The sequence below is a fragment of the Nyctereutes procyonoides genome, unplaced genomic scaffold (assembly GCF_905146905.1).
Source record: "Nyctereutes procyonoides isolate TBG_1078 unplaced genomic scaffold, NYPRO_anot_genome, whole genome shotgun sequence".
NCBI classification, from domain to species: Eukaryota; Metazoa; Chordata; class Mammalia; order Carnivora; family Canidae; genus Nyctereutes; species Nyctereutes procyonoides.
The window spans coordinates 39,077,681-39,104,364 of NW_026575135.1; the positions used below are offsets into that span (position 1 = coordinate 39,077,681).

General features: G+C 38.5%; 1 protein-coding gene across 7 annotated transcripts in view; it reads left to right on the plus strand.

Moving 5' to 3' along the window:
- FREM1 (FRAS1 related extracellular matrix 1) overlaps positions 1 to 26,684 on the plus strand; it is a 165,193-nt gene that overhangs the window by 109,046 nt on the left and 29,463 nt on the right. For 5 of the 7 annotated variants that reach the window (XM_055302120.1, XM_055302121.1, XM_055302118.1 and 2 more), the window contains exons 24-27: positions 2,433 to 2,697; positions 11,063 to 11,477; positions 16,985 to 17,186; positions 17,906 to 18,050. In XM_055302120.1, coding sequence (XP_055158095.1) covers positions 2,433 to 2,697; positions 11,063 to 11,477; positions 16,985 to 17,186; positions 17,906 to 18,050 — 1,027 coding nt within the window. Of the gene's footprint in view, positions 1 to 2,432; positions 2,698 to 11,008; positions 11,478 to 16,984; positions 17,187 to 17,905; positions 18,051 to 26,684 lie in introns of those variants that run through there. The other 2 variants (XM_055302119.1, XM_055302122.1) reach the window with 2 other exon arrangements.

A 26,684-nucleotide genomic window follows, 5' to 3' on the forward strand; every position in this document is an offset into this window, starting at 1 on the left:
GGCTGAATCATAGTCCCAAGCGATATTAAGGGCGGCTGGGTAGTGGAAATTATAGTGGTGTGCCCAGGAAGTGAGGTTGGTGAGCCCCTGGCCAGTCTCTGTGACAACTGACATGGGATTCTTTTCCAAAAGGATTTGTGAACACTTATATTAAACTGACTAGCATTTTCAGAAGTTCCAGATTCCTTCTTTGTTCCTTTTTACATCATGGTTTATATCTATACAATGTTGAATTTAAAAAAAAAATCTTAGTGTGAATCTTCTCAGATTGTAGCATAATTTTATGTCGGTCATCTCTGAAGAAAACTACACTGAATAATTAAAGCATAATCCTAATATTGAGCATTTGGGTGATCTCCATTTGAGAGCAATTATGAATAACATCAGGCCTTCTGATTGTTCCATGTCTTGTGATTTGCACACTGGCAAAAATGATGTGGAGCTCTTTGAGAGAAGCTTAAAAGGACATGGTTTGTAGTTGACCTTGAACCATACTCTGCTGTCACAGTGCTGAAAAACTGCATTGAGGGAAAGCCCAGATGCTCTTCCTCTCTCAGATCTATCTTCTGCTCCTGATGAAGCATTCTGTGGGTGATTTTGAATCCTCAGCTTTGTTCATTCCTCTTACTCCCTTGGTGTATTGACTCCCAGGAGGCAAGCCCCATCTGGGGCTCAGATTTTTTTTGTTTTTTTTTTTTTTAATTTTTTTAAATTTATTTGATAGTCACAGAGAGAGATAGAGAGGCAGAGACACAGGCAGAGGGAGAAGCAGGCTCCATGCACCGGGAGCCCGACGTGGGACTCGATCCCGGGTCTCCAGGATCGCGCCCTGGGCCAAAGGCAGGCGCCAAACCACTGCGCCACCCAGGGATCCCCTGGGGCTCAGGTTTTGATTTAAAGTTAGGATGATCTTTGATTCTCCATTGTACTTAAGTTGGATAGCATTTTGAGTTAAAAGCACCAATAATCTACCAAAAGACCAATTCGATCATCTGAAGCAGAGTTTCTCAGTCTTAGCACTATTGATATTTTGGGATAGATCCCAAATAGAATAGTTCATATTCTTTGTTGTAATGGACTTTCTTTTGCATTATAGAATGTTTAGAAGCATCTCTGGCCTCTAGCTATTAGAGGACTATAGGAACTCCCAGATAAAACCACCAAAAATGTCTCCAGACAATGCCAAATGTCCCCAGGGCACTAAAGTTGCCACTCATTGAGAACCACTGGTCTAGTGGTATCTCCTTGATATTTTATTTTTTTGTTTCCTCATAGGACTAAATGTCTTCTCAAATTTTATTGACAATTTGTATTTTTTAAATTTAGAAATAGCTCAGCATTTACTTCACACATATTTCCTCTTGGATATTTATTCTTTTTGCATTGATATTTAAGAGCTCTGATGTATTACAGAGAAGCAACAAAATAATCTAGTGTAGATTATTAGTAGAAACTCAATATTGGAATTAACGATTATTTTTTAAATGAATGATGTGAACAAAATTGGACTATAATTTTTAGTTTGTAAAACTGTGCCATTAGTCCACATGTGACCCACTTCTCCTTCACTCACTTAAGCAATTCATACACTCATTCATTTACTGTCTTTTAAATACATAATACACACCTGTGCCACCACCATACAATTCAAGGACTGGAATGTTGACAGTAATAAACATCTACCTCTGTGCTTTTCCCATCCTTCAGAGAGAACCATCATCCTGAATTTTGTGTTCATATTCTTACTCTTGTTTATTATTTTCTGGGACTTGCTCAGGCAAAGAGCAAAGGTTAACAAGCTGCATCTGTGTTGCTGCATATAGTTCTAGTTCATTTTGCTGCCATATAAAATTCAGTTGGACCACAGTTTGTTTACGTATTTACCTTTAGAGTTGTCTCCAGCATTTTCAATTACAGTAGTGCTGTAGTGACCATTCTGGTACCCATCTCCTGGGCGTCACTGTATGTTTCTCTCTAGCACACAGCTGGAGTGGAATCTCGGGGTCAAGAAGTGTGTGAATATTCTACTCTTTATAGAATAATGCCAAATCATGTGCCAGTTTACATTCCTACCAGAATTGTATGCGAGATTCTACATCCTCTTCAACACTTGTTGTCATCAGATGCTAATTTTTTGCAGATCAGAGAGTTATGAGATGCTTATAACTTCTTGCCATCTTGATTTGTGTTTCCACTGATTATTAATAATATTGAGCATCTTTTTGGATTTTTATTGGCCATATGTGTTTCCCCCGCTGTGTCATAACTGGTCCTGTGTTTTGCCTAATTCTTTTATTAGCCTTAATTATATCAACCTTTCTATAGCATATTAGTTTTTATTTCTGCAGTTTTGCCTTTGGTTTCTTTTATCTATATCTTGGACATTTTTTTTTTAAATTTGGGTCTTGACCATAAGTTCTTCTGCTACACAGGTGATATTGTCATCCTTGTGAAACCGCTGGTGGTGTCTAAAGGTGATCGAGGTTTCTTGACGACCACCACTCTCCTTGCTGTGGATGGAACAGACAAACCCGAGGAACTACTCTATGTCATCACCTCCCCTCCACGGTATGGCCAGGTCCAGTATGTCCGCTATCCTGGAGTTCCCATTACAAGCTTCAGCCAAATGGACATAGCAGGACAGACAGTCTGCTATGTACATAAGAGTAAGGCAGCTGTCTCCCGTGACACCTTCAGGTGAGCTCCAAAGAAACTTCAGAACCCCCTTCCCTGGATTAATGCTTAGATAGATAAAAGGTGGCAGAAAATGAGTTCTTTTCCAACTCTATAGGATGGATATAGGAATGATCTAATACTGCCTAGATGTATGAAAGGTGGAGGTGTACAATTAATTGGACAACAGCAAAGCAATAAATTAGAGCCTGTTGTTTAAAAATAGAGCATATCTAAATGCCAGCTGTTCTAAGGGGAGGAATATAAACACCTGAGAGTCCCAGCTAAGGAGAGATGTAGAAAACTAACTCACTGCTTTTTGGGGGATATCTTTATCTGTCTGAGGAAAGGTATTTAGTAGTAAACATTTGGCACAAACAGACACTGCCTTTTGACACAACATATTCCAGGAACTATATCATAAATCATGTTGTCATAAAGTGGATCATGTTTCCCCATAGAAACAATGTTATAATTGGAGGCTGTGTACCTGTTTATGAATTCTGTATCAAATAAATCATTGGGATGAATAACAATCTGGTGAGAAGACAAAGATATGACATTAATGAAAGTCTGCATTCATTTAAAATACTGAAATCTGTTTCCAGTCATAAAAAGCAAGACAAACTCTAGAGGAGCTACCAACCATTTAGCAATTCTTAAAGCTGGCTGATCTTGAGGTCTTTTATAGAAATCCAGATCCCCAGGGCTGGGATACGAATCTTGGAGGGGCCCTAAATGGCTCTATTGGTTGAACATCCAACTCTTATTTCAGCTCAGGTCATGATCTCAGGTTTATGAGATGGAGCCTCGTATTGGGCTCCACACTGGGCATGGAACCTGTTTAAGATTCTCTCTCCCGATCTCCCTTTGCCATGCCCTCACTCCCACCCGGCTTGTGCTTGCTCACTCTCTGTCAGAAAAATAAAAATAATCTAAGAAATCTCAGTTGGACTAGCCCTTGGGAGAATCATCGTACATACACAGTCCTGTATTTTACCAATTAACATGGAGGCCCTGAGACCATTGGTTCATTTGCCATATTTGAAGAGCTTCTGACTCCCAGTACCATTTTCACCATGTCAGAATACAACTTCCAATGGAGTTCCTGACTGGCTCAGCCAGAAGAGCGTGCAACTCTTGATCTTGGGGTCATGAGTTTGAACCCCATGTTGGGTGTAGAGATTACTTACAAATAAAATCTTAAAAAAGAATATAACCTTCAAAAGAGCACTATAAACTAATGTAGATGCAGAATGCTCCTCTATTATTTTTTGGGTTCCCAAGAATTATCAAGTGCACTGACACACTCATGTTCAAATACCATTCTCCTCTATCCTACATCTTATCTCTCTAAATTCAGTATGTCTGCCGTGATAAACATTATTTAAATGTCAGCAAAGATGATTTTGCTTGCCTTATGGAATTACGATTTGGAAAGATGATTGGGACCACCAACTGTTAAAAAATTGAGGGGAGGGATCCCTGGGTGGCGCAGCGGTTTAGCGCCTGCCTTTGGCCCAGGGCGCGATCCTGGAGACCCGGGATCGAATCCCACATCGGGCTCCCGGTGCATGGAGCCTGCTTCTCCCTCTGCCTGTGTCTCTGCCTCTCTCTCTCTCACTGTGTGCTTATCATAAATAAATAAAAAAATTATAAAAAAAAATTGAGGGGAAGTTTGAACTAATATATTCTTTTTTTTTCTCTTGACAAATGTCCTTAACAAGTAGATAATCATTTGATTGATCAATATCTAAATAACAATTCAGTGCTTGATAATGCTGGGCATTAACTAAAATGTCAGATGTGTGGAATCCTTTTCATGCTGATTCTTTTGCTCCAGAAGTGGTCCAGGCTTGGGGTCAATTACATCTCCAATACTTAACCATTCTGTGGTCAAATCACACATCCTCCTGTGCTCTTGTGTCCTCTTTGTGAAAAGAAATGATGCTCACAATACTTACTTGTTTCACAGGGTGGTGGGAAGTTTGAATGAGTTTATGCATGTACTTATAAAAAATATGTGGTACATACGAAGAATGAAATAAGTGTTAGCTGCTCTTTTTACTACTATTATTGTTGTAATATTGTTCCTATTATTATTGATTATATTCTTTCCTTGACCCCTTTTTTTCTGCCAATGTTTATAATACCAAGATTAATCTTGAAGGAGAAAAGAAATTACAAAGAAGACTGATGATCTTTTATTCCTAGTTACTTATGAAGGTTGGGTGCTTCTTGGCTTAATACATGTATATCAGATTCAGGGCTTTTGATTTTACACCCATTTCTGGAACTGCTTGCTCCTGTCCATTCCCACTTTCCCCAGTCAATGCCCAACGGAGAGACTGCTGAAGATGTTAATGACTGTTTGGAGAAACCAGTGACCCTACTAGAGAGGTCAATCAATGAATGCATATAGATGTTCAGAAATCAAGCTTACAAATTAATCAGATGGGGATGATGTGCATAGAATGAAATACAGAATTTCTGTATGTGAGGATTGATGATACTCTAAAAATTTCCTAATCCACATGCATAGAATACTAGATGACATTTTAGAAATCATTTATCCTAGGAATTTTTAATTTTTATTTATTATTTTTTAGAGGAAGGAGGGGCAGAGGGAGAGAGTGAGAGAGAGAATCGTAAGTAGGCTCCATGCCCAGTGCAGAGCCTGACATGGAGATTGACCCCACAACCCTGAGATCATGACCTGAGCTGAAACCAAGAGTCGGATGCTTAACTGACTGAGCCACCCAGTCACCCCAAGAGTTTTTATTTGAATTTTTAAAATATTTAGATCTTCTAGAGATTTACTGGGAAGACTGATAAAAATATATTCTTGATTCTCACTCCAGAGGTGACTTTGTAAGTCCAGTCTTGGGTCAGAGATCTGTATTTTTCAAAGTTCTCTAGGGGATTCTGCTGCAGTCAGGACTAGTAATCACTGGGCTGGTCCAATCTATTGTTCCAAATACATTCAGAGGCGCTTTGAGAATTTACAGAAGCCCTCTTGGGGCCTCCTGGAGACACCACACAAAGGAGCTGAATTGGTGAGGCTCTGAGATCTTCATCCCAACTTACTGATAGAGCTGTTTTGTTTTGTTTTGTTTTGTTTGTTTTCCACACTAGGTTCCTGGGCAGGGTTTTCTTTTAGCAAAAAGGCTGTGGCTCTATTTCCCAAAGTGAGTAATTTGTACCACCAGTGATACAAAGATGCAAAATGATGTGGGTTTGGGAGAAAGCAGTGAATGACAGGGAATCCAGAGTGAGAACTACTCCATTGTAGTTCTGTCAATCCTCCTGATTATTTCAAGAAAGGAGTCTCAGGCTGGGGCTCATGTGTTCTTAGTAGCTTTTCAGTATTGTTTTCCTATTTTTTAGCAGACAGCCGTGGGTTCCAGGCCATTGGGCCACAATACCTAGCTAGAATTAAAAACATTATTTACTTGTATTTATCTTTGTAGTATTTATGGTGATTAAGTTTTTAGTAGTAAAAAATTTCAGCTTTTCCAGCTAAAAGATTTCCTTTTAAATACATTTCTTTAAGTACAAGAGTGAGTTGATCTAAAGCAAAATAGTAAGTCATAAGGGTACAGGTAGTACAGAAATATGGCAAAAATTATAAAGGTGTTGTCTGAATGACTCAAGTAGGAAACAAGGGTCGAAAAACATTGATTTAGTCTCATGCCTTCAATTTATGCATAGGAAAGCAAGTATTGCTTGAATACCTGCAATGCATCAGGCGGTGTACTAGGCTTTTTTTTTTTTTTTTTGTCCATCATTTTCCTTAAGCCTTACGCCACTACCTTGAGAGAAATGATTTGTTCCCACTTTATGCATGAGAAAACCAAGGTTCAAAGAGGCACAGAAAGTTGTCTAAATTTATGTAACTTAGTATCAGAGCTGAATTGGAGAAAAGATCTCCTTTTTAAGAGATTTTTCCATTGCACCAAAAATTCATGGTGAATATGCACCTGTGGGAAGAAACCTCCTCCTCAATGTGTCCTTCTGATGTTTGGCCAGCAGTTTTACATATTTATAATGGAAGAGCCTAACATCTGCCCAAGACCCTTGTTTTAATCTTGTCATTTCGCGAACCCAATCATGGGCTGCTGTTGTTTGTCAAGCGGAGCTAAACCAAAGCTGAAAGTCTGTTTTAATGAAAGTGAGATGGTGGTGCTTTTTAAAAATTAAATCTATGCAACCAATCTAATCACCTAAATTTATGTTGCTTGCTGTTAAATCTGGCAAGGAATTTGGCTGGGTAGAAGAGATAAATTCTATGGCAGAGGATTTTCCCCCTTCTCTTTTTAATGTAAGATATGGCAGCATTAATTAAACTGGGGAATTTAATGGTCAGATTTTACCTTCTGCAAAAATATTTTGTGAATCATAAATTTCTCCTGCATTGTTTGGTGCTGCTGGCCTGGAAGAAAGATTTGGCAGCACATTCTAGGACAGATGACACCAAGTGATTAGCAAGCTGACTTCAGCTGCTGGCAGCCGGGTACTAAAAGAACATGCTAATGTCCTCCATTTTGACATGCTGGCTGGACTATTTTTTTTTTTCTTTCTGAGGAACTGGCTCTATTTATGATTCCATTTTTATCTTTTAAATGCCATGACAGATGGCAGATTCTTCAGCCAACTCTATTGCCAGGAAATGCAGAAAGCCTGAAAGCACCATGGTAATGGTGAAATCAGACCAGGCAGGCACCCCAGACAAATCTGAGAGTCATTCCCCAAATTTCAGGAGAACACTGGTCATCCTGGCTGAGGGTCTTTTCAGTGGGGTATGGGGGGCATAAGGGAAATTAAACAAAGACGGATGCACAGAAGAAGCTGCCACCTTGATAGCACCAGCTTCTTAACCTTGGAATGGATGCCATCATTGCAATGGCACCGTTGTTTTAAAACTCGAAAACAGATTTGGAAGGGTTCTTTGGGGGTGGTGGGGGAGAGCATTTGGAGGATCATCTGGTCCACCTTGGCGGACACGAACAGCACTAACCTCGTTGCCCTTGTTCTGCTAGGCTTATTCTGACTGGGAAGCCAACCATGACCATTCACCCTGTCTCCCTGTGATAATGTTTCTCTGCCCGTGACTAGTTTGCATTGTTACTCGTGAAAGTGCCATGATGGGTCTGGTCCAGTCACGTTTAGAAATTTCATCCTTTTCACCACTGGCTTATTACCTTTCGGTCAGCACAGACAGCTGCCTCGGGGTCCCAGCTGGGAACACTGGCCTCAGTAAACATATTTCTTACTCTTATATGGTCTCTGGCTTGCTTGCCCTCATTCCCATCTGTCTGATGGCAGGCTGCCGATTTCCGACGTGGTCAGATCCCCATCATCAGGCAGGGAGGAGTCTGAGACGGACAGCCTGAATCCTAAGACAACTTCAGTGTCCTCATGTGGGTCATGCATTCGGAGATAATTACGGCTGTCCTGAGACTGAGCTTGAGGTGTTCTCAGAATTCAGTCTCTATGGGGGAAAGTCAGAATGCCCCCCGTGACTCACTCAAGCCCCCCCTTGAAGCTCCTTACTCCTGATCCCCATCCCTCCCCTTCTTTCCCCCTTCTTCCCCACCCATAATTTGACAGGAGTTTAATGGGGCACAAATTTCTTTAATTCCATGATTAATACTAAAAATGAACGTCCTTTGGCTTAAATTTGTGCTCAACTATAAACAGCTGACTTAAAACTTTCCCCCAAGAGCACATTTTGAGATAGGGATCTGATAGGAAAAAGAGAGCCACTTTATTTGAAATGGGAGGCGTGAAATATGTTTCTGGAGGAGGAGAGTGGAGAAAAGAGAAATTGGAGGTAGTGAGGGAATGCTTTGTCTCCTTATTTTACTTCGGGTTAGATGATAGGCTCCAGGGAGGAAACCCAAAAAAGTAACAGGAAAACAATGGAATAAAATCATAATTCCACGAAAAGCTCTCCCTGAGAAATAGATCATAATTTTCATCATAAAAATGCATATCATTTGACACTTGAAACTGCTGAAGTGACTAACAAAGTCGAAGAACACAGTTATTTTTCTGGATGCATCTCTTTTTCCTTTTTTCAAAAATAACTAATTGTGTGAACACTCATGATCCAGCAGTGAAATTGTCCTATTTGCTTAGAACATACCTAGCAAATGTGATTGTTTTATTTTAAGGAAACTGATTTCGCTCAATGTACAATTCTAAAGTTGGTGTCTTTATTCAGACTGTAAAAAATAATGCTGTGGAGGAAAAAACAGGTCACATTCTTTAGAAGTCAAAGTGTGCGACATGTCAAGAATTCGCTTTATTTGTAATATTCCACTTAGCAATTTCCCTTAGCAAAAAAAGAATAGGTTCGTTTTTTTCTATGCATCACATACTATTTTCCTTGTAGGCAGTCTTATAAGCTAGATAATTAGAAAGCCCAAAAATTTTAGTAAAATCTGTGCTCAGCCGAACTCCTGTTCATTTCCTTTTCATACAGCTGCTCCTTTACACTGAGCCCTCTGCCTCAGGCAGGCTGGTCGACTGTTTGTGCTCATACAACCTGGTTTCAGGTTCTCTTGTGTTCAAAAGCAGAGCATTGACCCTTAAACCCTCAAGGACAAGACACATTTTACAAAAAATAAAGAACTTGTTAGTCAAATTTGTCAGATGAGTAAAACAAATATAAACCTCATATCTTCTCTAGTTTAAAAAAAAAAAAAGGAACCTCCAAAGAAAATTCTTCTATAATTTCAGGTTATATCCTGCTATATTCTGCAAAAAAAAATTCTTTTTAGAGGGTTTTTACATTTTTTATTTTATTTTATTTTTTTACATCTATGGACTATAAGAGTATCTTCTCCATGACTATTTCTAGCAACCATAGTACATGGAGAAAAACTAACAGATACAACTCCACGATTATTTCAAAGTACGTCTCTTTGGTCTATAGTGAATTCATCAACTCCACTTGAGAGTGGTGATTTGCTAGCTTTTTGGAGTTTCAGTGGTGCATTTGGTTTCCTTAATTTCATGATACTCTCAGTTGTCCTTCAAATCAAACTTACGCATCGATACGTTTGAAAGATCATTTCGATTTGTTGTATTTTGACATTGGCAGTGGTGGGTGGAATGTAATGTGGTGATCGATAAAAATCAAAAGCACATTATGGTATCATAAATCCAAGGGTGTAAAAAATAAAAAAATAAAAATAAATAAATCCAAGGGTGTGTGAGAGATTTTGCACACCTTGGATTGATATCATTTGAGCTTTCTCTTTATCATTCTGCAGTGGTGTTCAGGTACCACAAGTCTGGCTTTGTGGTTTGTTAAACCGGCCTGAATTAAAAACTCTGTAGGAGCAGGAGATATGGGGTCCAGAAACCTGGTTCTCATCTCAGCTCTGTCTCCTACCTACCTTATGATCTCCCACTACATTCTGTACCTTTCTGCTCTAATTTCTTTTTTCTTTAAATTAGGTAATTAATCCTTGGTTAGCGTTATTACTTCCATATATATTGTGAGGGGAAAAGTAGAAGCACAAGAAAAATATGAAGGTTTAGAGAATCTCATGATGTTTTAAAGTTGGCTGGTCCTTAGCAATTGTCTGGTCCAATCTTTTACCTTCCAGAAGGGTGAAAATGAGACCTGAGGAGGGGAAATGAGTTAGGCATGATGACATGGCTGAGTACTGTGATTTTAAGAAATTTGCCATGAAAATACATGAATAAAATGAAATAGCCAAAATCAGCCACTGGATTGGCCCCCAGTTATCAGTCTTGAAAGCTTACCTTATTTACAAAGAAAATGTAGTTATGAAATTATAAATATATAAAATGAGTCTACTCTTCAAATCAATGCAAGGGGTCTACTTGTATGCAAAATGCCTATTTAGGGCAAGGAATTATACTAAATGCTGATGAGCCTGAGAAATCTCAATGGCAGACTTGGCCTGTTCTAGGGACGCCTGGGTGGCTCAGCGGTTGAGCATCGGCCTTCAGCTCAGGGCATGATCCTGGGGTCCTGGGATCGAGTTCCACATCGGGCTCCCCACAGGGAGCCTGCTTCTCCCTCTGCCTATGTCTCTGCCTCTCTCTGTGTCTCTCATGAATAAATAAATAAAATCTTAAAAAGAAAAAAAGAATTGGCCTGCTCTATTACATGAGTCTGCTGCCATTGTTGTCAAAAAAATAATTTTGGGTGTAGAATGTTATAGGTAATATGTGTTACCTGGTGACTGGTTTAATGGATAGAATGGTGTCCTTCTGAAAGATCTACCCTTGGGTTTTCATTTGAGTCTCACCAGGACATGTCCTTTAGTAAAAGGTGTGTATTATTTCATTCCAGTAGATGGTGACACAAGATTCCATGCTGAAGGCTGCCCTTGCCTCTCTTTGCCAGATTCATCGTCAGCAATGGCCTGCAGACCAAACATGGGGTGTTTGAGATCATACTGGAGACCATGGACAGAGCCTTACCCGTGGTGACCAGGAACAGGGGGCTGAGACTGGACGAAGGGACCACGGGCCTGCTCTCCCCTGACATCCTCCAGCTGACCGACCCTGACACCCCAGCGGAGAACCTCACCTTCATGTTGGCCCAGCTCCCACAACACGGCCAGCTTTACCTGCGGGGGACAGTGCTGCTTCAACACAACTTCACCCAGCAGGACGTGGACAGCAGAAATGTGGCCTATAGGCACTTGGGAGGAGACTCCCAGGTGGACTGCTTTACGTTTGTGGCCACTGATAGAACGAACCAAGGCTTCGTTGTGGATGGGAGAGTGGGACAAGAACCTGTATCATTCACCATCCAGGCAAGTATGACAAAGCCACAGGTCCCTGGGACACATGTAGAGAAAACCACTTTCCTCCTTTCCTTCCTTCATTCAAATGTGTGCTGTGCGAGGTGTGTCTCTGGCATGCCAGGCACTAAGCAAGGCACTGGGCATAGTAATATGGACAAGACAGGTGTGGTCCCTCCATGCAGGCTCTGACCAAGAGTCTGTGGCAGGACAGGTAGAAACAGAAAGCATGGGCTTTGGAGTCAGTCTTGACTAGGTTGGAATTTATTGGCCTGGTTTGCCATTTATTAGCTGTATGACCTTAGGAAGTCCTTTAACTCTTAGGATTTGACCTCCTGTCCTTAGAAAATTAGGCTTTATGGCATTGTGATAAGAATAAAATCAGACTAGGTACTGCAGGCACTAGCATATTTCCTGAAATATATTAGATATTCAATATCTTGTAACTACTGTTGTAATACTTATTAGGACGATACCTCTTGGTCCACATCATCTGCTGGCATTTTAATGGTTTTTGATGGAACACGTGAAAACGTACAAGGCAACCTCAATATTACACATGAAACAATGATGGGGAAACAATTGTAGCAGCTACAAGTGTTGGAGTATTAGGTCAGACCCATTTCAAGGAAAGCTTATTTCTTTCTTAGGAAGAGGGGAGTTTTATTATTTGCATTTAATAGGTGTTCACAAGTTCACAAGGTAAATAATTCGATCAAAACCATATAAGACCCCCACTCCAGTCTTTCTGATCCCCCAATTCTGTGCCCTTCCTCTGGCACTACTCTGCCACAGTTGTGTTGTCTATTAGGATGATTTGGGGAGGGCATAATGTGTCTTTCCTTTTTTAGTCAGAACACATTAAGCACATTGTTTCTTATACCCTTGAATCCACTCTCTTGGATGTAGTTTATCTTGTTCTACACACTTCTACCAACTGTAGAAAAGATAAATCGGAGTGTCACTGAAGGATACCTTCTGATTATGTAAATAATCATAATTTTCCTGTGCTCTTTAGTCTCTGTATTGGTGAGCATTTTCCAGAGGAACAGCGCAAATAGGATGTATATAGAGAAAGAGAAGTAAAAAAGAAAGATTTATTTTCAGGAATTGGCTCACCATTTGGGGTCTGACATGTCCAAAACCTGCAAGGCAGGCCAGCAGAATGGAAATCCCAGGAGGAATGGATGTTTGTTGCGATCCTGAAGGCAGTCTGGAGGTAGAATTGCTTCCTATCTAGGGGACTTCAGTCTTCTCTCTTAAAGTCTTCAACTGATTGGACAAGGCCCACCCACACTATGCAGTGTTATCTGTGTTACTCAAAGTCAACTGACTGAAGGGCTGATCACAACTAAAAGATACCTTCACAACAATATCTAGCCTGCTGTTTGACCAAACAATGAGCATCATAGCCAGCACAGTTGACACATAAAATTAACCATCACAGTCTCTAGGTGAATTCTAAGTAGAAAGTTAGGGAAGAATGATAACATAGAGTGGATGCTGATATCATTGACACAGTATGAAAGAAATACTTTGTATATAGTAAAATTATGTGGGTTTTTTTCAATTATATGTTTTGTTATTTGTCTCATCCCACTCTTCAATCTAGTAATATGTTTTTTCCTGACTCTTGATTCCCCACACTAGGTAGAAAAATGTCATTGTACTGTCTAAGCAGTAATACTTTTCTTGATCTATTTGGCTGCAAATTTGTAGGAGTTATACACTGTAAGTACAGGCATAAGGGTTCTAGAGTAGAGAAGAAAAAGGGAGAATTTAGAAGAAATATCAAACTTAAATGAGGCCTGACCCAACACCAACACTCATATTACAGAGCAGTTACTGTAAGAGAGTGATCTCTTGGAAGTTGCAGAATTTACTGATAGGAAAATGTGGATAGAAGTTGTAAAGGTTCTTTTTCATCCAAAGTACAAGGTTTTCTTGTATTTTCATAAAATACAATTATGTATAGACAAGGAAAGCCTCAAACTTTTTTCCATAATTTCCTCCAAATTTTCTAGTCTTTCTTAGCAGAGAGGTCAGGTAGTTTAGGAAGTAAGTGACTGCTACCCCTCAGTCTCTTGCCTTCAAGAGCTTCTTCGGTAAGGCAGTATAAAGTCTACCACCACTGAAAAATGAGTTGGTCCAGAAAAATCTACCAACTGTGAGTATACTACTGTTACGGTCTCAGCCTCAGTGGGACCGAGGGCAAAGCCAGTAGGCTTCACAAGTATAAAACACAACACAGTTGTATTTCACTGATACCAGTGTGTACAACCTGACATTCCTGTTGTAGGGAATCATGTCTATCTGACCAGGATACTGCACCTTGCCACAGTGATTCTTTTACTCTTCTCTAAGTGGGGACAGGGCTGGCAGTGAGGGAGAAATGACCAGTGTCACTGCTTCCTATGGTTTACACATGTCCGAGACGATTTTCAGTGAATCCAATACAAGTCTTCAAAGGATATAGTCTTCTTTTTTAAAAAAAATGCCTTGGACTCCAGTATTTTAAAATGCTTCTGATATACTAAGCCAGAAGACCTGTTTTTGAAGAAGCCAGAAATTTAATGAGATTAGGGAAGTGTGACCAGAGACACTACAGAGAACCACGTTACCAGGGTTTTTATTTTAAAAATATTTTTTAAAATATATTTAAAATATATTAAATATATATATATATTTTTAGAAAGAAACCAGAAGTGCAATGATATTCGGGCAAGTGTGACCAAAGACACAAGAGAGAACCATGTAACTAAGGTTTTTATTTTTAAAATATTTTTTAAAATATACTTTGTTTATTTTTGTTTTATTTTATATGTATTAAAATATTTTTAAAGTATTCTTGAAAATATATTTTTTTAAACAAATGATCACAACAGGCATTTATTCCTTTTGTAACACTTTTGTTTTTAAGGAAAATACAACATAAAAAAACTCCACACCTGCACTCAGCTAATTATAATTCTGAGGATTTCTTTCATAGTTCCAAGTATTGTTATTTTTCCTCAGCTGCCATTCACCATCCCTCTTACTGGCCATCATACTTGAAGGAGCTTCTCCCCCTAAAGGCTATGATAACTATTTGACTCCCCACCTCCCACCCAATTGCACAACTCTGAGGTTGCCATCCACAGTTTATAGGAGAGGAGAATGGCTGTAACTTTTGAAAATTGTTATTGCTTTTTTTGTTTGTAAAATAATTGTTTATTGTAAATAATCTTATAAGATACAGAAAGGGACCAGAAAAAAGTCTTTCCCAACATGCCACTCAAAGATAACTAATTTTGGTGACTTCTTTTCATTTTTTTATTCTGTGCAATTAAAACTGGGAGGATATTATATATACAATCAAGCATATTGTCTGTCTCCAGTCTTGATTATTTTATCAAAATCTAATGTCATTAGATCTTTCTTGAAAACATAATTTTTCAAGGCTGAATGGCACTCAGTGTTAGGTAGAAATGATTTATAAATCCCGTGTTGCCCTTTTAATTTTATGGATTTTTTTATTAATTGTATTTAGTAAAAACATACATATATATATATATATATATATATATATATATATACCCATACACATTCTGTGTACGCATCTAATTATTTCTGCAGGACATACTAAAAAATGTGAAATTTTTGGATCAGAGTATATATACATTTTACATATATGTATACACATGCATATACAAATTTGTCTCCAGAAAATTTTCACTGATTTGAACCTCTATCAGCAAAATATAAAAAAGTGTCTTCCTCCAAACGGTTACCAACATATTGTATGATTATTTTTGTTAGTAAAAAAGAACCTTGCCAATCTGAGAGGGAAAAAAAATATTTGATTGTTACAAAACTCCATATAGAAATACATAACTAAGCCTGATATTTTCCCCACCCCAAAACAAATGAACAGGTTTGTGTAAATGCTCCCAGAATTTTGTCTATTTATGTGTGAACATATGGATGAACAAAAATGATATTATAGTCATCTCCTGTTCTGCAAGTTACTGGTTTTTGGTTTTGTTTTTTTACCAGTTAACACTAAGTTGTGGAAATTCTCTATTTTCAGTTCCTCCTACCTCAATTTTTTTTAAATAGGTGGATAACAGTTTATTATTTCATCCTATACAAAAATATATACATAATCTTGTCAGGGCACTTACTCTTTACTTAGCTAAGGTGAACCCAGATTTATAACGGTATCATTTTTGGGCAAATGAAGTTAAGAATTGAATGATTAGGAGTAAAGGGAATGGAGACCATGTTCCTGTGCCTGTTTTCCAGTATCAGTAGTAAACGGTGCTTATTATCCATGCTGACCTGCTTCTTACCTAACTTCCATTTGCAAGATGGACAAGCTTCATACCGTACCTGACTGCAACCCCTTGTGATGTTTGAACCCATATGCCTCTTGCATTCATGAGTAATTCCACCTCCACTATCTTTGTAAATTGAGTCTACCTGTTTAGTTACCTGGTTCTCATCCTTAGTGAAACAAATATGTAAATGCCTATACTTGCTTTTCATTTTTCTCCTACTGAAGTATTTCTGTTTTTTAATTTGTTTTGTTTTGTTTTGTTTTGTTTTGTTTGTTTTAAGAGAGAGACAGAAACAGGGGAGGGACAGGGAGAGGAACAGAAAGACTTCTTAAGCAGGTTCCATGCTCAGCACAGAGCTGACTCAGGGCTCAATCTCACCATCCTGAGATCAAGAGTTGGACGCTTAACCAACTGAGCCACCCAGGCACCCCAGTATTTCTGTTTTTAATTTAACGTTTATGGCATTTGAACAAAGCAGTGCGCCAAAAATGTTCAATGCATTTGTGATGTATATCCTTATGTATATCTTTATAAGTTTATTTCTGTATACCACTAAACACTGGGAACATGGGAGGATCTTCCTCTGGAGCTAACGTTAAGTTTTCAATACAATTTTTTTTGTAAGACTTCATTTATTTATTTATAAGAGACACACAGAGAGAGGCAGAGACATAGGCAAAGGGAGAAGAAGCCTCCCTGAGGGGAGCTTGATGCAGGACTCCTTCCCAACACCCCAGGATCACACCCTGAACCAAAGGCAGTCACTCAACCACTGAGCACCCAGGTGCCCCTGCAATACAATTCTTGGGTCAATTTTAATGTATTCATTCAACAAATATTCCCTGAGCTGCTCTTAGGGTTCAGGCACTGTGCCAGGTGCACAGAATAGAGAGAGGAGGAGGGGTGGAGACATAATGTCTGCCATCAGAGAGCTTATGTCCTAATAGAAGAGTCAGACAATGAACAATTAACAAAGCTGGGTCAGAATTTACAATAGAAAGTCAGCCTCTATTCCAGCCATTGTGATATTTACTGAGGATTCTGTGAACAAACCAGCCGTTAGCAGAAATGAACAAATGAGGAGGATAAAGAATCTGAAATTTGGGCTAGATTATCATTGTGAACCATTAAGACCCTCTCTCTGGTGCTTAGAAGTGAGAAACCTTTGTATAAGATTGTATGTAATTATTGACTATCCAGGTTGACCAGTTGGACAAAACAGCCCCCCACATCACACATTTGCATTCCCCTTCTCAAGTGGTGCTCCTGAAAAATGGCTGTTACGGGATTTACCTCACTTCCCATGTGCTGAAGGCATCGGACCCTGACACCAATGATGATCTGATCATCTTTAAGATTTTACGAGGCCCCCAACATGGACATCTGGAGAACACAACCACAGGTACTGCCTTCCTTAATCCTTATAATTGCTCGCCTTAAAGTACCCTGTAGCTGGCAAGGCTAGAGAGTAATTGAATTAAGTATAGGCCCATTTGGTAAACACTCACCAGGGCTTACCGATAGATGCAGTTTATAAATCAATATTGGTGCGAAAGAGAGTTTGAGGCTGAGCTTTCCTAAATTTATCTTGAGTGGAAGAATCAAATACTGATACGCAGCTGTGTATTGTTCACAATTCTTTTTAACAGCCAGATTGTAATATATTCAGAAGAACACACAGTGTCAGGATCAATTTCATATTTGTGACTAATTTTTTTTCTATTAGTAATTCTAAGTGATGTCAGTTTAAAAAAAATTGGGAGGAGTATGATGGTTTCTCGGGACTGTATATTATTTCTGCTTTTTGAAGACAATGATCAAAATACATCACTAAAAAGGATGGCACAGAATTAGAGATTTTATTACTGTATCTTCCTACTCTCCCTCTATTTTTATATTTTCTTTAAGGCACAATATTTCTGAGCCAATTTAAGTTTAAAAGCCTAATTTAAGTTTATTGCATAGGAGTTTTAAGATACTTGCAATAACGTTAATTTCTTAAAAATATATAGTTTGGCTGTTTTTAAAGTTGTGCTTAAAATAAAATAACCATACAATTTATCAGCTTTTATTTAATATTTTGTTTGATTCCTGTTAAATTCATTCATTTCTTTTTTGTAGGTGAATTTATCCATGAGAAATTTGTCCAAAAGGACTTAAACAGTAAGACCATTCTTTACATCATAAACCCATCTTTGGAAGTGAATTCAGATATCATGGAATTCCAAATCATGGACCCCACAGGGAACTCTGCTACTCCTCAAATGTAAATTATTTTGCTTATTCAGTGGTCCTGTTTATAATGTCCAGAATATATCTAGTTATGAATGTGAAATATTGTTTTTCAAACAGAATCCAAAGATAAGTTGATAGGCCATTTCAGAAGCCATAGAACTGATTTTGGAGAAAGAATTTTCTTTCTAATGTGTGATCATGGGAAAGCCAGCAGCCTCATAGGGTATGGGGATATTAAAAAGTTAAATTATAGAGTGCTGGATCATTCATATTACTTACATAAATACATACACCTTTGCACACAGAGCGGTTTCTGTCTTGACAATTCACTCACATCCAGGACTGGGCTTGCAAGCTCATGTACAAATCATGCAGCAAGAGGTCACTCTAGGACTGCGTTAGTAACCAGTCTTCTAAAATACCTACAGCAGGAAAAATGAGGCAGTCAGGACGGGTTAGCAAAATATCTCTTCCCTCCAAAGAAACCCAAAAAACGAAATGATTACTTGTGATTGTGCCTGTAAGTTAATAAAACGATCACAGGTAAGATGAAGATCATGTAAAGGGGAATACAGACTTGGAGAAATACTAAGTGATGCTTTGAAATCGTATAAAATGTAGAACCATCAGAATAGCAAGAGTAACAAATCCTCACAGTTAACAAGATGAACAGACCATCCTAATATTTCTGACTGAGCCCCTGTTCTAAACTTCTCTTGAATGTAGACCTTGAATAATTTGCCAGCTATCAGATAATCACAGAAATGTTAGAGTCCAATTCTTGTGCTATGTTTTTCTTTTGAAATTTAACACCCTTCCCAGTCACCTCGTAGAAAAGTTGCTCATTTATCCTAATTTCAGTATTTGCCATAACCTGGTCAAGCCACACATCATCATAAGCGAGTACAGCCCCTTTATGGGCTTTTCATGACATGATATGGACAAAGAAGAAAAAAGCAAATTCACCTCTGTTCTCTCCATTCTTTCTCTGACTAAATTATAGTTCCAACACTTGCCAGCAGAGGTCTCTATAGTCATTGTTAGAAAAATGCATCCTCTTAGCAAAATTCATTCCGAGTCCTGCCTCCATTTGGCCTGATAACAGATAATACCTGGCCCAGATTCATAACCTTCACAGATTTTTATCAAGTGGCTATTATGTGCCAGGTTCACAATACTAGATGCTGGGAAAATAGGCATGAACAAGGAAGACCTGGGCCTTGACAGTAAAATATAATCATAAGTTTATAAAACTAAAATGGAAGACCACCACCCATTAAACTGATCTTATTCAAGAGAAATGATTCCTTGGCATTACAATCTTTATATAAAATTTATTACCTAATTGCAATTTCAGACAAATGTCTTCCAGTTCCCAAGAAAATGAAAAAAAAAAACTCTGCTCCAAAATCATTAATAAATTGATTATATTTTTAATAATTCAACTAAAGAACGGACTATTGACCAGACTTGTTTTTGACCTAATGCTGACCACTGCTCCTCTACCTATGAACATAGCGTGGTTGATAGGAATTTTTCTCTCCCTCAGTGGTGCTAGATTGATACTGCTTCAACTGCACACCCTTTTTATTCCTCATCGTTACCAAAGATGTTGCTTTTGAAGATGGTTTATGTTTTTAAATAATTCTCAGATTCATAGGAGAATCACAGAGGAATTTATAGCCTTAATTAAGGCTATTTTAAATAGACTCCTCCTTTTGTGATACAATTTTCATATACCTGAAGATATTTGTAATTCAGCTTGAAACGATTGGAACCAGTGGAAGGAGATGATGCAAATATGCCTACTAAGGGTTAACTCAGAAGCTATTTTGATTTGATTCTGATATATATTGTTTTCTTTGGAGTGGTAGGGGAGATAGATATTACTCAGCACTTACCTTCATAATTTGTTAGTGGTATAGTTGTCCCTAACCTCATTTGTAAGTAGATGGTTTTTGGAACAAGAAACCCATTATTTCTGTAAGAAACAATAATGTGAATAGTCACTTTTCCAAAACAGCCTGTAAGAACCTAGTTACATGTACTGTATATATTACAGGTATTTGCAACACAATTGTTTTCTACTCCATTTCTTTTTTTTTTTTTTAAGATTTTTACTGATTTATTTGAGAGAGAGAAAGAGAGAGAGCACACAAGCTGGGGGAGGGCAAAGGGAGAGGAAGAAGCAGACTCCAATGCAGGACTTGATCCCAAGACCCCAGAATCATGACCTGAGCTGAAGGCAGACACTTAACGGACTGAGCTACCCAGGCACCCCTCTACTCTGTTTCATTGCTCTTCACAACCACCAGTGAGTTAGGTACCACCATAATCCAGAATTTATAGGCAAGAAAACTGAAGCATGGAGATTGGAGGTGACCTTTCTAGGCTCATGCAACTAATTCTGGGATTCAGGCCCAGGAAAGGTGGTCCTAGAGTCCAACATTTTCCTTATTGCACTAAGGAACTTCTTGCCCACTCTTAACCAGTCAACTCAACTGGCCTATCAGGAAAGGAGCAGCAGACTTATCTCCCTTCTTTCTCTCTAGTCATTGGCCACCCAAGAAAGGAGGAATACATACTCTTCAAGGACATTAGGTTTCGGGTTTTTTTTTTTTTAAGTAGTGAATTACAGATATTGATATTAATGTGCCTTCATGTCCAACACACTGGGACACTGGGAATTATGGTATAGATAACAAACAATAGGCCACTGGACTTAGAGCCAAAGAACAGGGCTCAAGCTTTGGGTCTGCCATTGACCTAGGTGACTGTGCAAGCCTTAGTTATCTCTTCTGTCAGATGAGGGCGATACCACAATTTGTTTGGAGAAACAAATGAGATAAAACATGTGAGCACATCTTATATATTTAAAGTCCTTGACAAATGTAACTTGCAGTGGTGATTGCTGTTGTTCATTCATATGAGTAGAAGATTGACGGTTTGAAGGGGTATCCCGGAGACATTTGGTGGCCCATCACTAATTGGAAATTGATTCTGGAATGATTCACAAAGTAAACAGTCAACATGCTTTTTGATCAATAAGCTAATAAGCGTTATGTAATTTTATGTTCTTGTTTGGCTTAGGATTAATGGATTAATATTACGTGTATTTGGAGGGCTGAAAACCTTCTGTAATAAAGCTAAAGGGACTGTTGGGTACAATCTGGAGAGAAAGGAGGCTCTTTTAAAAACCAAGAAGGACTCCTGTTTAGGATCTTGATTGATAGTAAGTTTTTGCTACTAAAATGTTGCTATCACAGCATTTCTATAGAATATCAGTTCTGAGGGGTCAATAGATATTCCATTAGAAAAGGTGTTAGGAAATCTTGATTTAATCAAGTTGTTGCTAGCTTGCTTGCATGCTGTTTAACCGCATCACATCCCAGAATCATGGAGATGCTTGTATGAAGTGGGAATCTCTGAGATGGAGATATAGTACGTGGCATATCTCAATTTGATTTGCCTCTAGAACAATCACCACCCTACCCCAGAATAGCTTATGGGAGAAATTTTTCATGGAATACATTTGGGAGACATTTTATTGTAAATAGAAGTTATTTTATAACACTGAAATCCATGGAAATTTGCATAAAGATTTAAATTTGGCTAAGTGCCTAAATTTCAGGCACTGTGCTAGGTGCTTTCACATATGTTGTCTAATTTAATCTACAAAATACAGTCCTCTGAGGGTGATAAGGAAATCAGGCTCAAAGCATTTAAGTAATTGGCCAGAAGTCACGAAATGAATGAATGGCAGATCTAAAAGTGAATCCTGACCTCATGACTTCAAAGTGGGCGCTCATCTTATTGGCTCGTGCCTTGGCATGACTCAGTCACATGACGTCATATCTGTTCTCTAGCCCCGTTCCAGTCTCAAAATAGTGTGCAGAGCTCCCAAACTCAGCTACATAGGACTCACACTGGTCCTCAAAAATGCCTGTGCAGGTCACAGAATGCAGCCAACTTCTGACCAAGGCAGTTTATTCACACATCTTCTACATTGACCTCTTTACTGTGCCCACTGGGAAAAAAAAAAAAAAAGTGAACTTCAAAAGAAAAGTTGACCCGTGGTGAAATTCTTCATCACTGGGTTGCTTCTCCTGCTGCTGCACAATTCCAAGGACTGATTCTTCTCCTCCCTCTGGCTACCTTTATTCATTCCTGCCTTTGAAAGAGAAGGGACAAAAGAAATCAAACAGTAAAGGAATTTCTAACAGGCCAACTCAGCAATGTTTTAGCAACTTTTATGAAACACCTTGCAGGGGAAGAGGTTGAAACCATTGGCGAAGTAAAGCTTTCATGTTACCTGCAAGCCAGAAGTTAAAGTATTGGTCTCTGGATAGATCTAAAAAAGCACAGAGTAAGGGAAGGGAATTGGCACTTATTAAGCACCCACTGTGTACAGGTGCTCTATACATATTAACGAATTTTAATTTTCATCATTTGACATGAGTATAATTCTCATTTTAAAACTAATGAAAACTGAGGCCTCAGGAGACTGGGTAACTGACCAGAATCACACACTAATAAGTGGTTGCAAAATGTGTCTAACTCCAAAGCTCTTGTTTTGGGTACTCAGAGTGCTGCCTCCTGGCTAAACACTGTTTTCCCATTACCACGAGGAAAAGACAAAATGGAAAACACAGGTGTTCATAGCATGAGATTATGGAGATTAATAACATCCTCTTTGAATTGATAAGCCTTAGAATACCCGGAAAAATATTTTTTAGCCTTTCAATTTTCTTAAGTCATATGCTACTTGATTATACATGAAGATCTAGTTGGAAGAATAATTAGTCACAATTTTACTTCTATAAAACTTTCAGTGAGAAACTAAAAATACTTAATGAGTATTCATTAAGGCTCATTTAACCCCTTTGAAGTATAGACTCATCATCATTTACACTTTGTGAAGTGAGGAAACTGAGGCATAGAGCAGCTAAGTGCCTTTTTCACATGCACTTGTTAACCTAGATTAATGTCCCAAATCCCAAACTAAGGTTTGAATCCTAAGTGTTTCTTTCAGTTAATTGTTCATTCATATGACTCAAGTAGCTACAAAATGAAATATCAGAAAGTACATATATATATATATATATATATATAATTTTTATTCTTATTTTTATGTTTTTACAGCAGCACTGTTGACAATTTGGGCCAGGTCATTTCTTTGTCGTGGGCTGGGAGGCAAGCCAAGGGCAGGTAGAGTGTCCTGTGCATTGCAGGATGTTTACAGCATCTCTGGTCTCTACCCACAAAATGCCATTATCACCCTCTTCCCAGTTGTGACAATCAAAGCTGTAACTAGACGTTGCCAAAAGTTGAGAATCATGCACATATCTTAGAAAATACCATACATATGTATTAAGCAATCATGCTTTATGGTCAAATACTCTTTTATCAGCGCCATCTTTCTCAATACTCTAATAAAGTACAATAATAGCCAAAGAATCCAGAGTAAGAGCTGGAAAGAACATGTGAGGATCATTTATCCTAACATTTATTTCAAATTTTGTGAAATATGATGTTGATAGGGCTGGGGAGACGAAAGGTTCTGGTGGTCAATTTAGCTTGGGAAACAGTGGGTAAACAAGTTCCCTTCATTCACTGAACAAATATCTATCAAGCACTTACTGTCAGCCACTCTCCAAGGGACATGGGAATATATCAGTGAACCAAAGACTTCTGTGTACTTGGGAGCATGCTTCATATCTAAATAAATTAAATAGTATATTCTACATGATACTGCTTTGGAAAATGAAAAAGTTGGTTGGGATAAGGGGAATCACAGGTGCCAGAATTTAGGGATGGATTGCAGTTTTAAATTGGGTGTTTAAATGGCTTTTCTTATATTCATAGCAAAAGTTAGAGAAACATCAACAAAATGTTAGCAGAGAATCAACCAATTATGTGAAATCTACAATAAAAGTGTAGTATATCTAATATTATTACTTATGAATTATGTCCTATACATTCTTAAATCAGTATTAAACACACACACACGTGAGTGCACGCACACACCTCTTCCCTCCAGAGTCCATTGTTAAAATATTTATAACCATGTCACTGCTTATATGAATAAATAAAATATAGCAAGGAAAAATGTAAATTTAAAATATATGCTAAAGGAAAACAAATGAAAAGGCATAAAAATGGAGACAGGAAACAAAGCAACACAGTCTTCTTGTGCCACACCTTGAGATTGTGTTGTGTGTGGCAGAGGGACCAGAGGTCCTATGATCTCCAACCCAATTTAATCTCCACTGACCAATCCTATGTCTTCCGTTCACAGTAGTGGTTTTTGGGAATTCAAATTCAGTTTCCTCATTAAATAAATTTTTCTATTGTAATAAGTATCCCACAGTCACTGAGGGAGAAGTTTCTTGAGGATGATTTACCTCTGAGGATGAGTTACCTCTAAGGGACATTTGGAAATTTCTAGAAATAGTTTTATTTTCTTAAGATTTTATTTATTTGAGAAAAAGGGAGAGCACAAGCAAAGTGAGGGGCAGAGAGAGAAGCAGACTCGCTGCTGAGTAGAGAGCCCAATGCTGGACTTGATCCCAGGACCCCAGGATCATGACCTGAGCTGAAGGCAGACGCTTAACCAACTGAGCCACCCAGGCATCCCTGGAAACAGTTCTATTTTGGAGGGGATGATGTGATTGCATCTAGTGGGCAGAGGAGAGGGATGATGCTAACCATCTTGCAATGCACAGGATAGCCTCAGCAACAAAGAACTGTCTGGTCCCAAGGTCAGTAGTGTCCAGGTTGAAAAACCATGACCTAGGGGCTCAAGGAGTTCTCACTTCTTGCTAAATGACTTGAAATGATCGCCATATGGGTTTGACATAAAGTATGTCCATGAACTTCATTTCTGATCTTAGATTGAGCTTTGCCCAATGGTGACAAGAGAAGGAAGGAATCATTAAAATGTGAAGACTCGACTCAAGTCTTGCCTACATGACCCCTCCACATTCAGAGCTTTCAAAATTTCTCTCATGGGCTCCTGCATCAGGTTGTCTATATGATGCCCAGCAAACAGCTGTGTGACTTCCTGCAGGGGGAATTCCTAAGTGATTGACTACATCTCTTTTCTTCTAGGTGTTTGCATAGAATTTAAGCTACAAGCCTCAGCAATAGAAAGATCTCAAATTCAGTACTGCAAAACCCAAATACATTCAAAACATGTGTTGCACATATACTGTCAGTGTGCATGTGCTTTGTGGTTTAAATATTTTTCCAAAAAATATATAGCATGACTTAGTTTCATGGCTTTTCGATAGATCTTTATTATTTGTAGGTAGGAATTTTAAGACAAGAAACTAGAACATTGTGTAATGACAACTTTATCCTGTAAGCAATATGCTGCATTCTAATTGTGCATCAGGGAAATGAATGCACTTTCCCAAACACCAAAGCCCTTTATGGTTTGAAACTGAACAGCACTCTCCATGGTCCCTTTATGGATCTAGATCAGCAATCAAATTGCATTTAGCTTTAGGCCTTGAGGTCACCTGGATCTGCAGAGTGACAATGATGAATTTTTGCTTGTCATGGTTCCCATTAGCAGTGGATGGATGGATGGATCCTCAGGATATTGGATGTTGAAACTCATTTAAACCTTAGTGAGACTTAGCTGAAATCCACCCATCTTTATCTATTCCATTCATTCCCACTGCTCTTCTTTCCTTTCTGTTTCATCTCTCTATCCTTTCCCCTAATCCATCTTGTTGATTTTTTTCTCCCTTCTTAGCGGGGTCCTGAAGGAATTCTTTGCCACATGTTATTTTTATTGGCATTTATAATAGCCTCGTCGCTTGTTATCCTGTGATTCTTTAAGCATAGCCATTTATGTCTTTATTTCTTGACTGTTTCATGCCAGATTTGAATTCAGTTACATCAAAGACCCACGAGTATCCCAGTATTTCTAATATGAGGATTCTGTTTTCATGTCGAAATTTTATAAAGCCCAGCATGCCAGTAACAATAAATTTCATATGTATCAATTGAATAAACATGTATGTTCATATAGATTCATGAACCTCTACCATAATTCCATGCCCCCAAACTACCTTGCCTCACTGGCCCCTGGTCCTTGGAGTAAGAGAAAAAGAGTGCTTTTGAGTTTATCTTGCTGGTGCACTTAGAGTATATGACTGTGACACATGATTGGTACAAAGACATCAAGTGGATAGTAAGGGATAAACTTACTCTCTAATATGAATGGTCTCCACGAAAGCCTGGAGAACATTGTGAAACCCGTGCCCTACATGGCAGTACCCAGAATTTCTAGTTGTGTGAGGAAAATATTGTAAAAAATGTATTAAGAAATCTAGAAGACAGACCCTACATCTGAGTGGAAGATTGGGAAAACAGTAAGACAACCACTGAGAGTTTTGCCAATGTAGAAATAAAGGAAAATGAGAGAAACAAAAGTAACAGAAGAAGTGTATTGGATGATCATAGTGAAGATTGCTTGTGTCTTATACAATCATGTCTCTGATTTTCTCTGGTTTTCTGAAAAAGAGAAAAAAAGTTTCTCTATTATGAGGAGTAGACAGTTTCCATCTGATGTTGGGCTTGCTAAATCTACTGTGGGGAAAAAGACCACCCCCTATTTATCAGGTTTATTCAGTTGTATAGCTGCGTGCAAGCT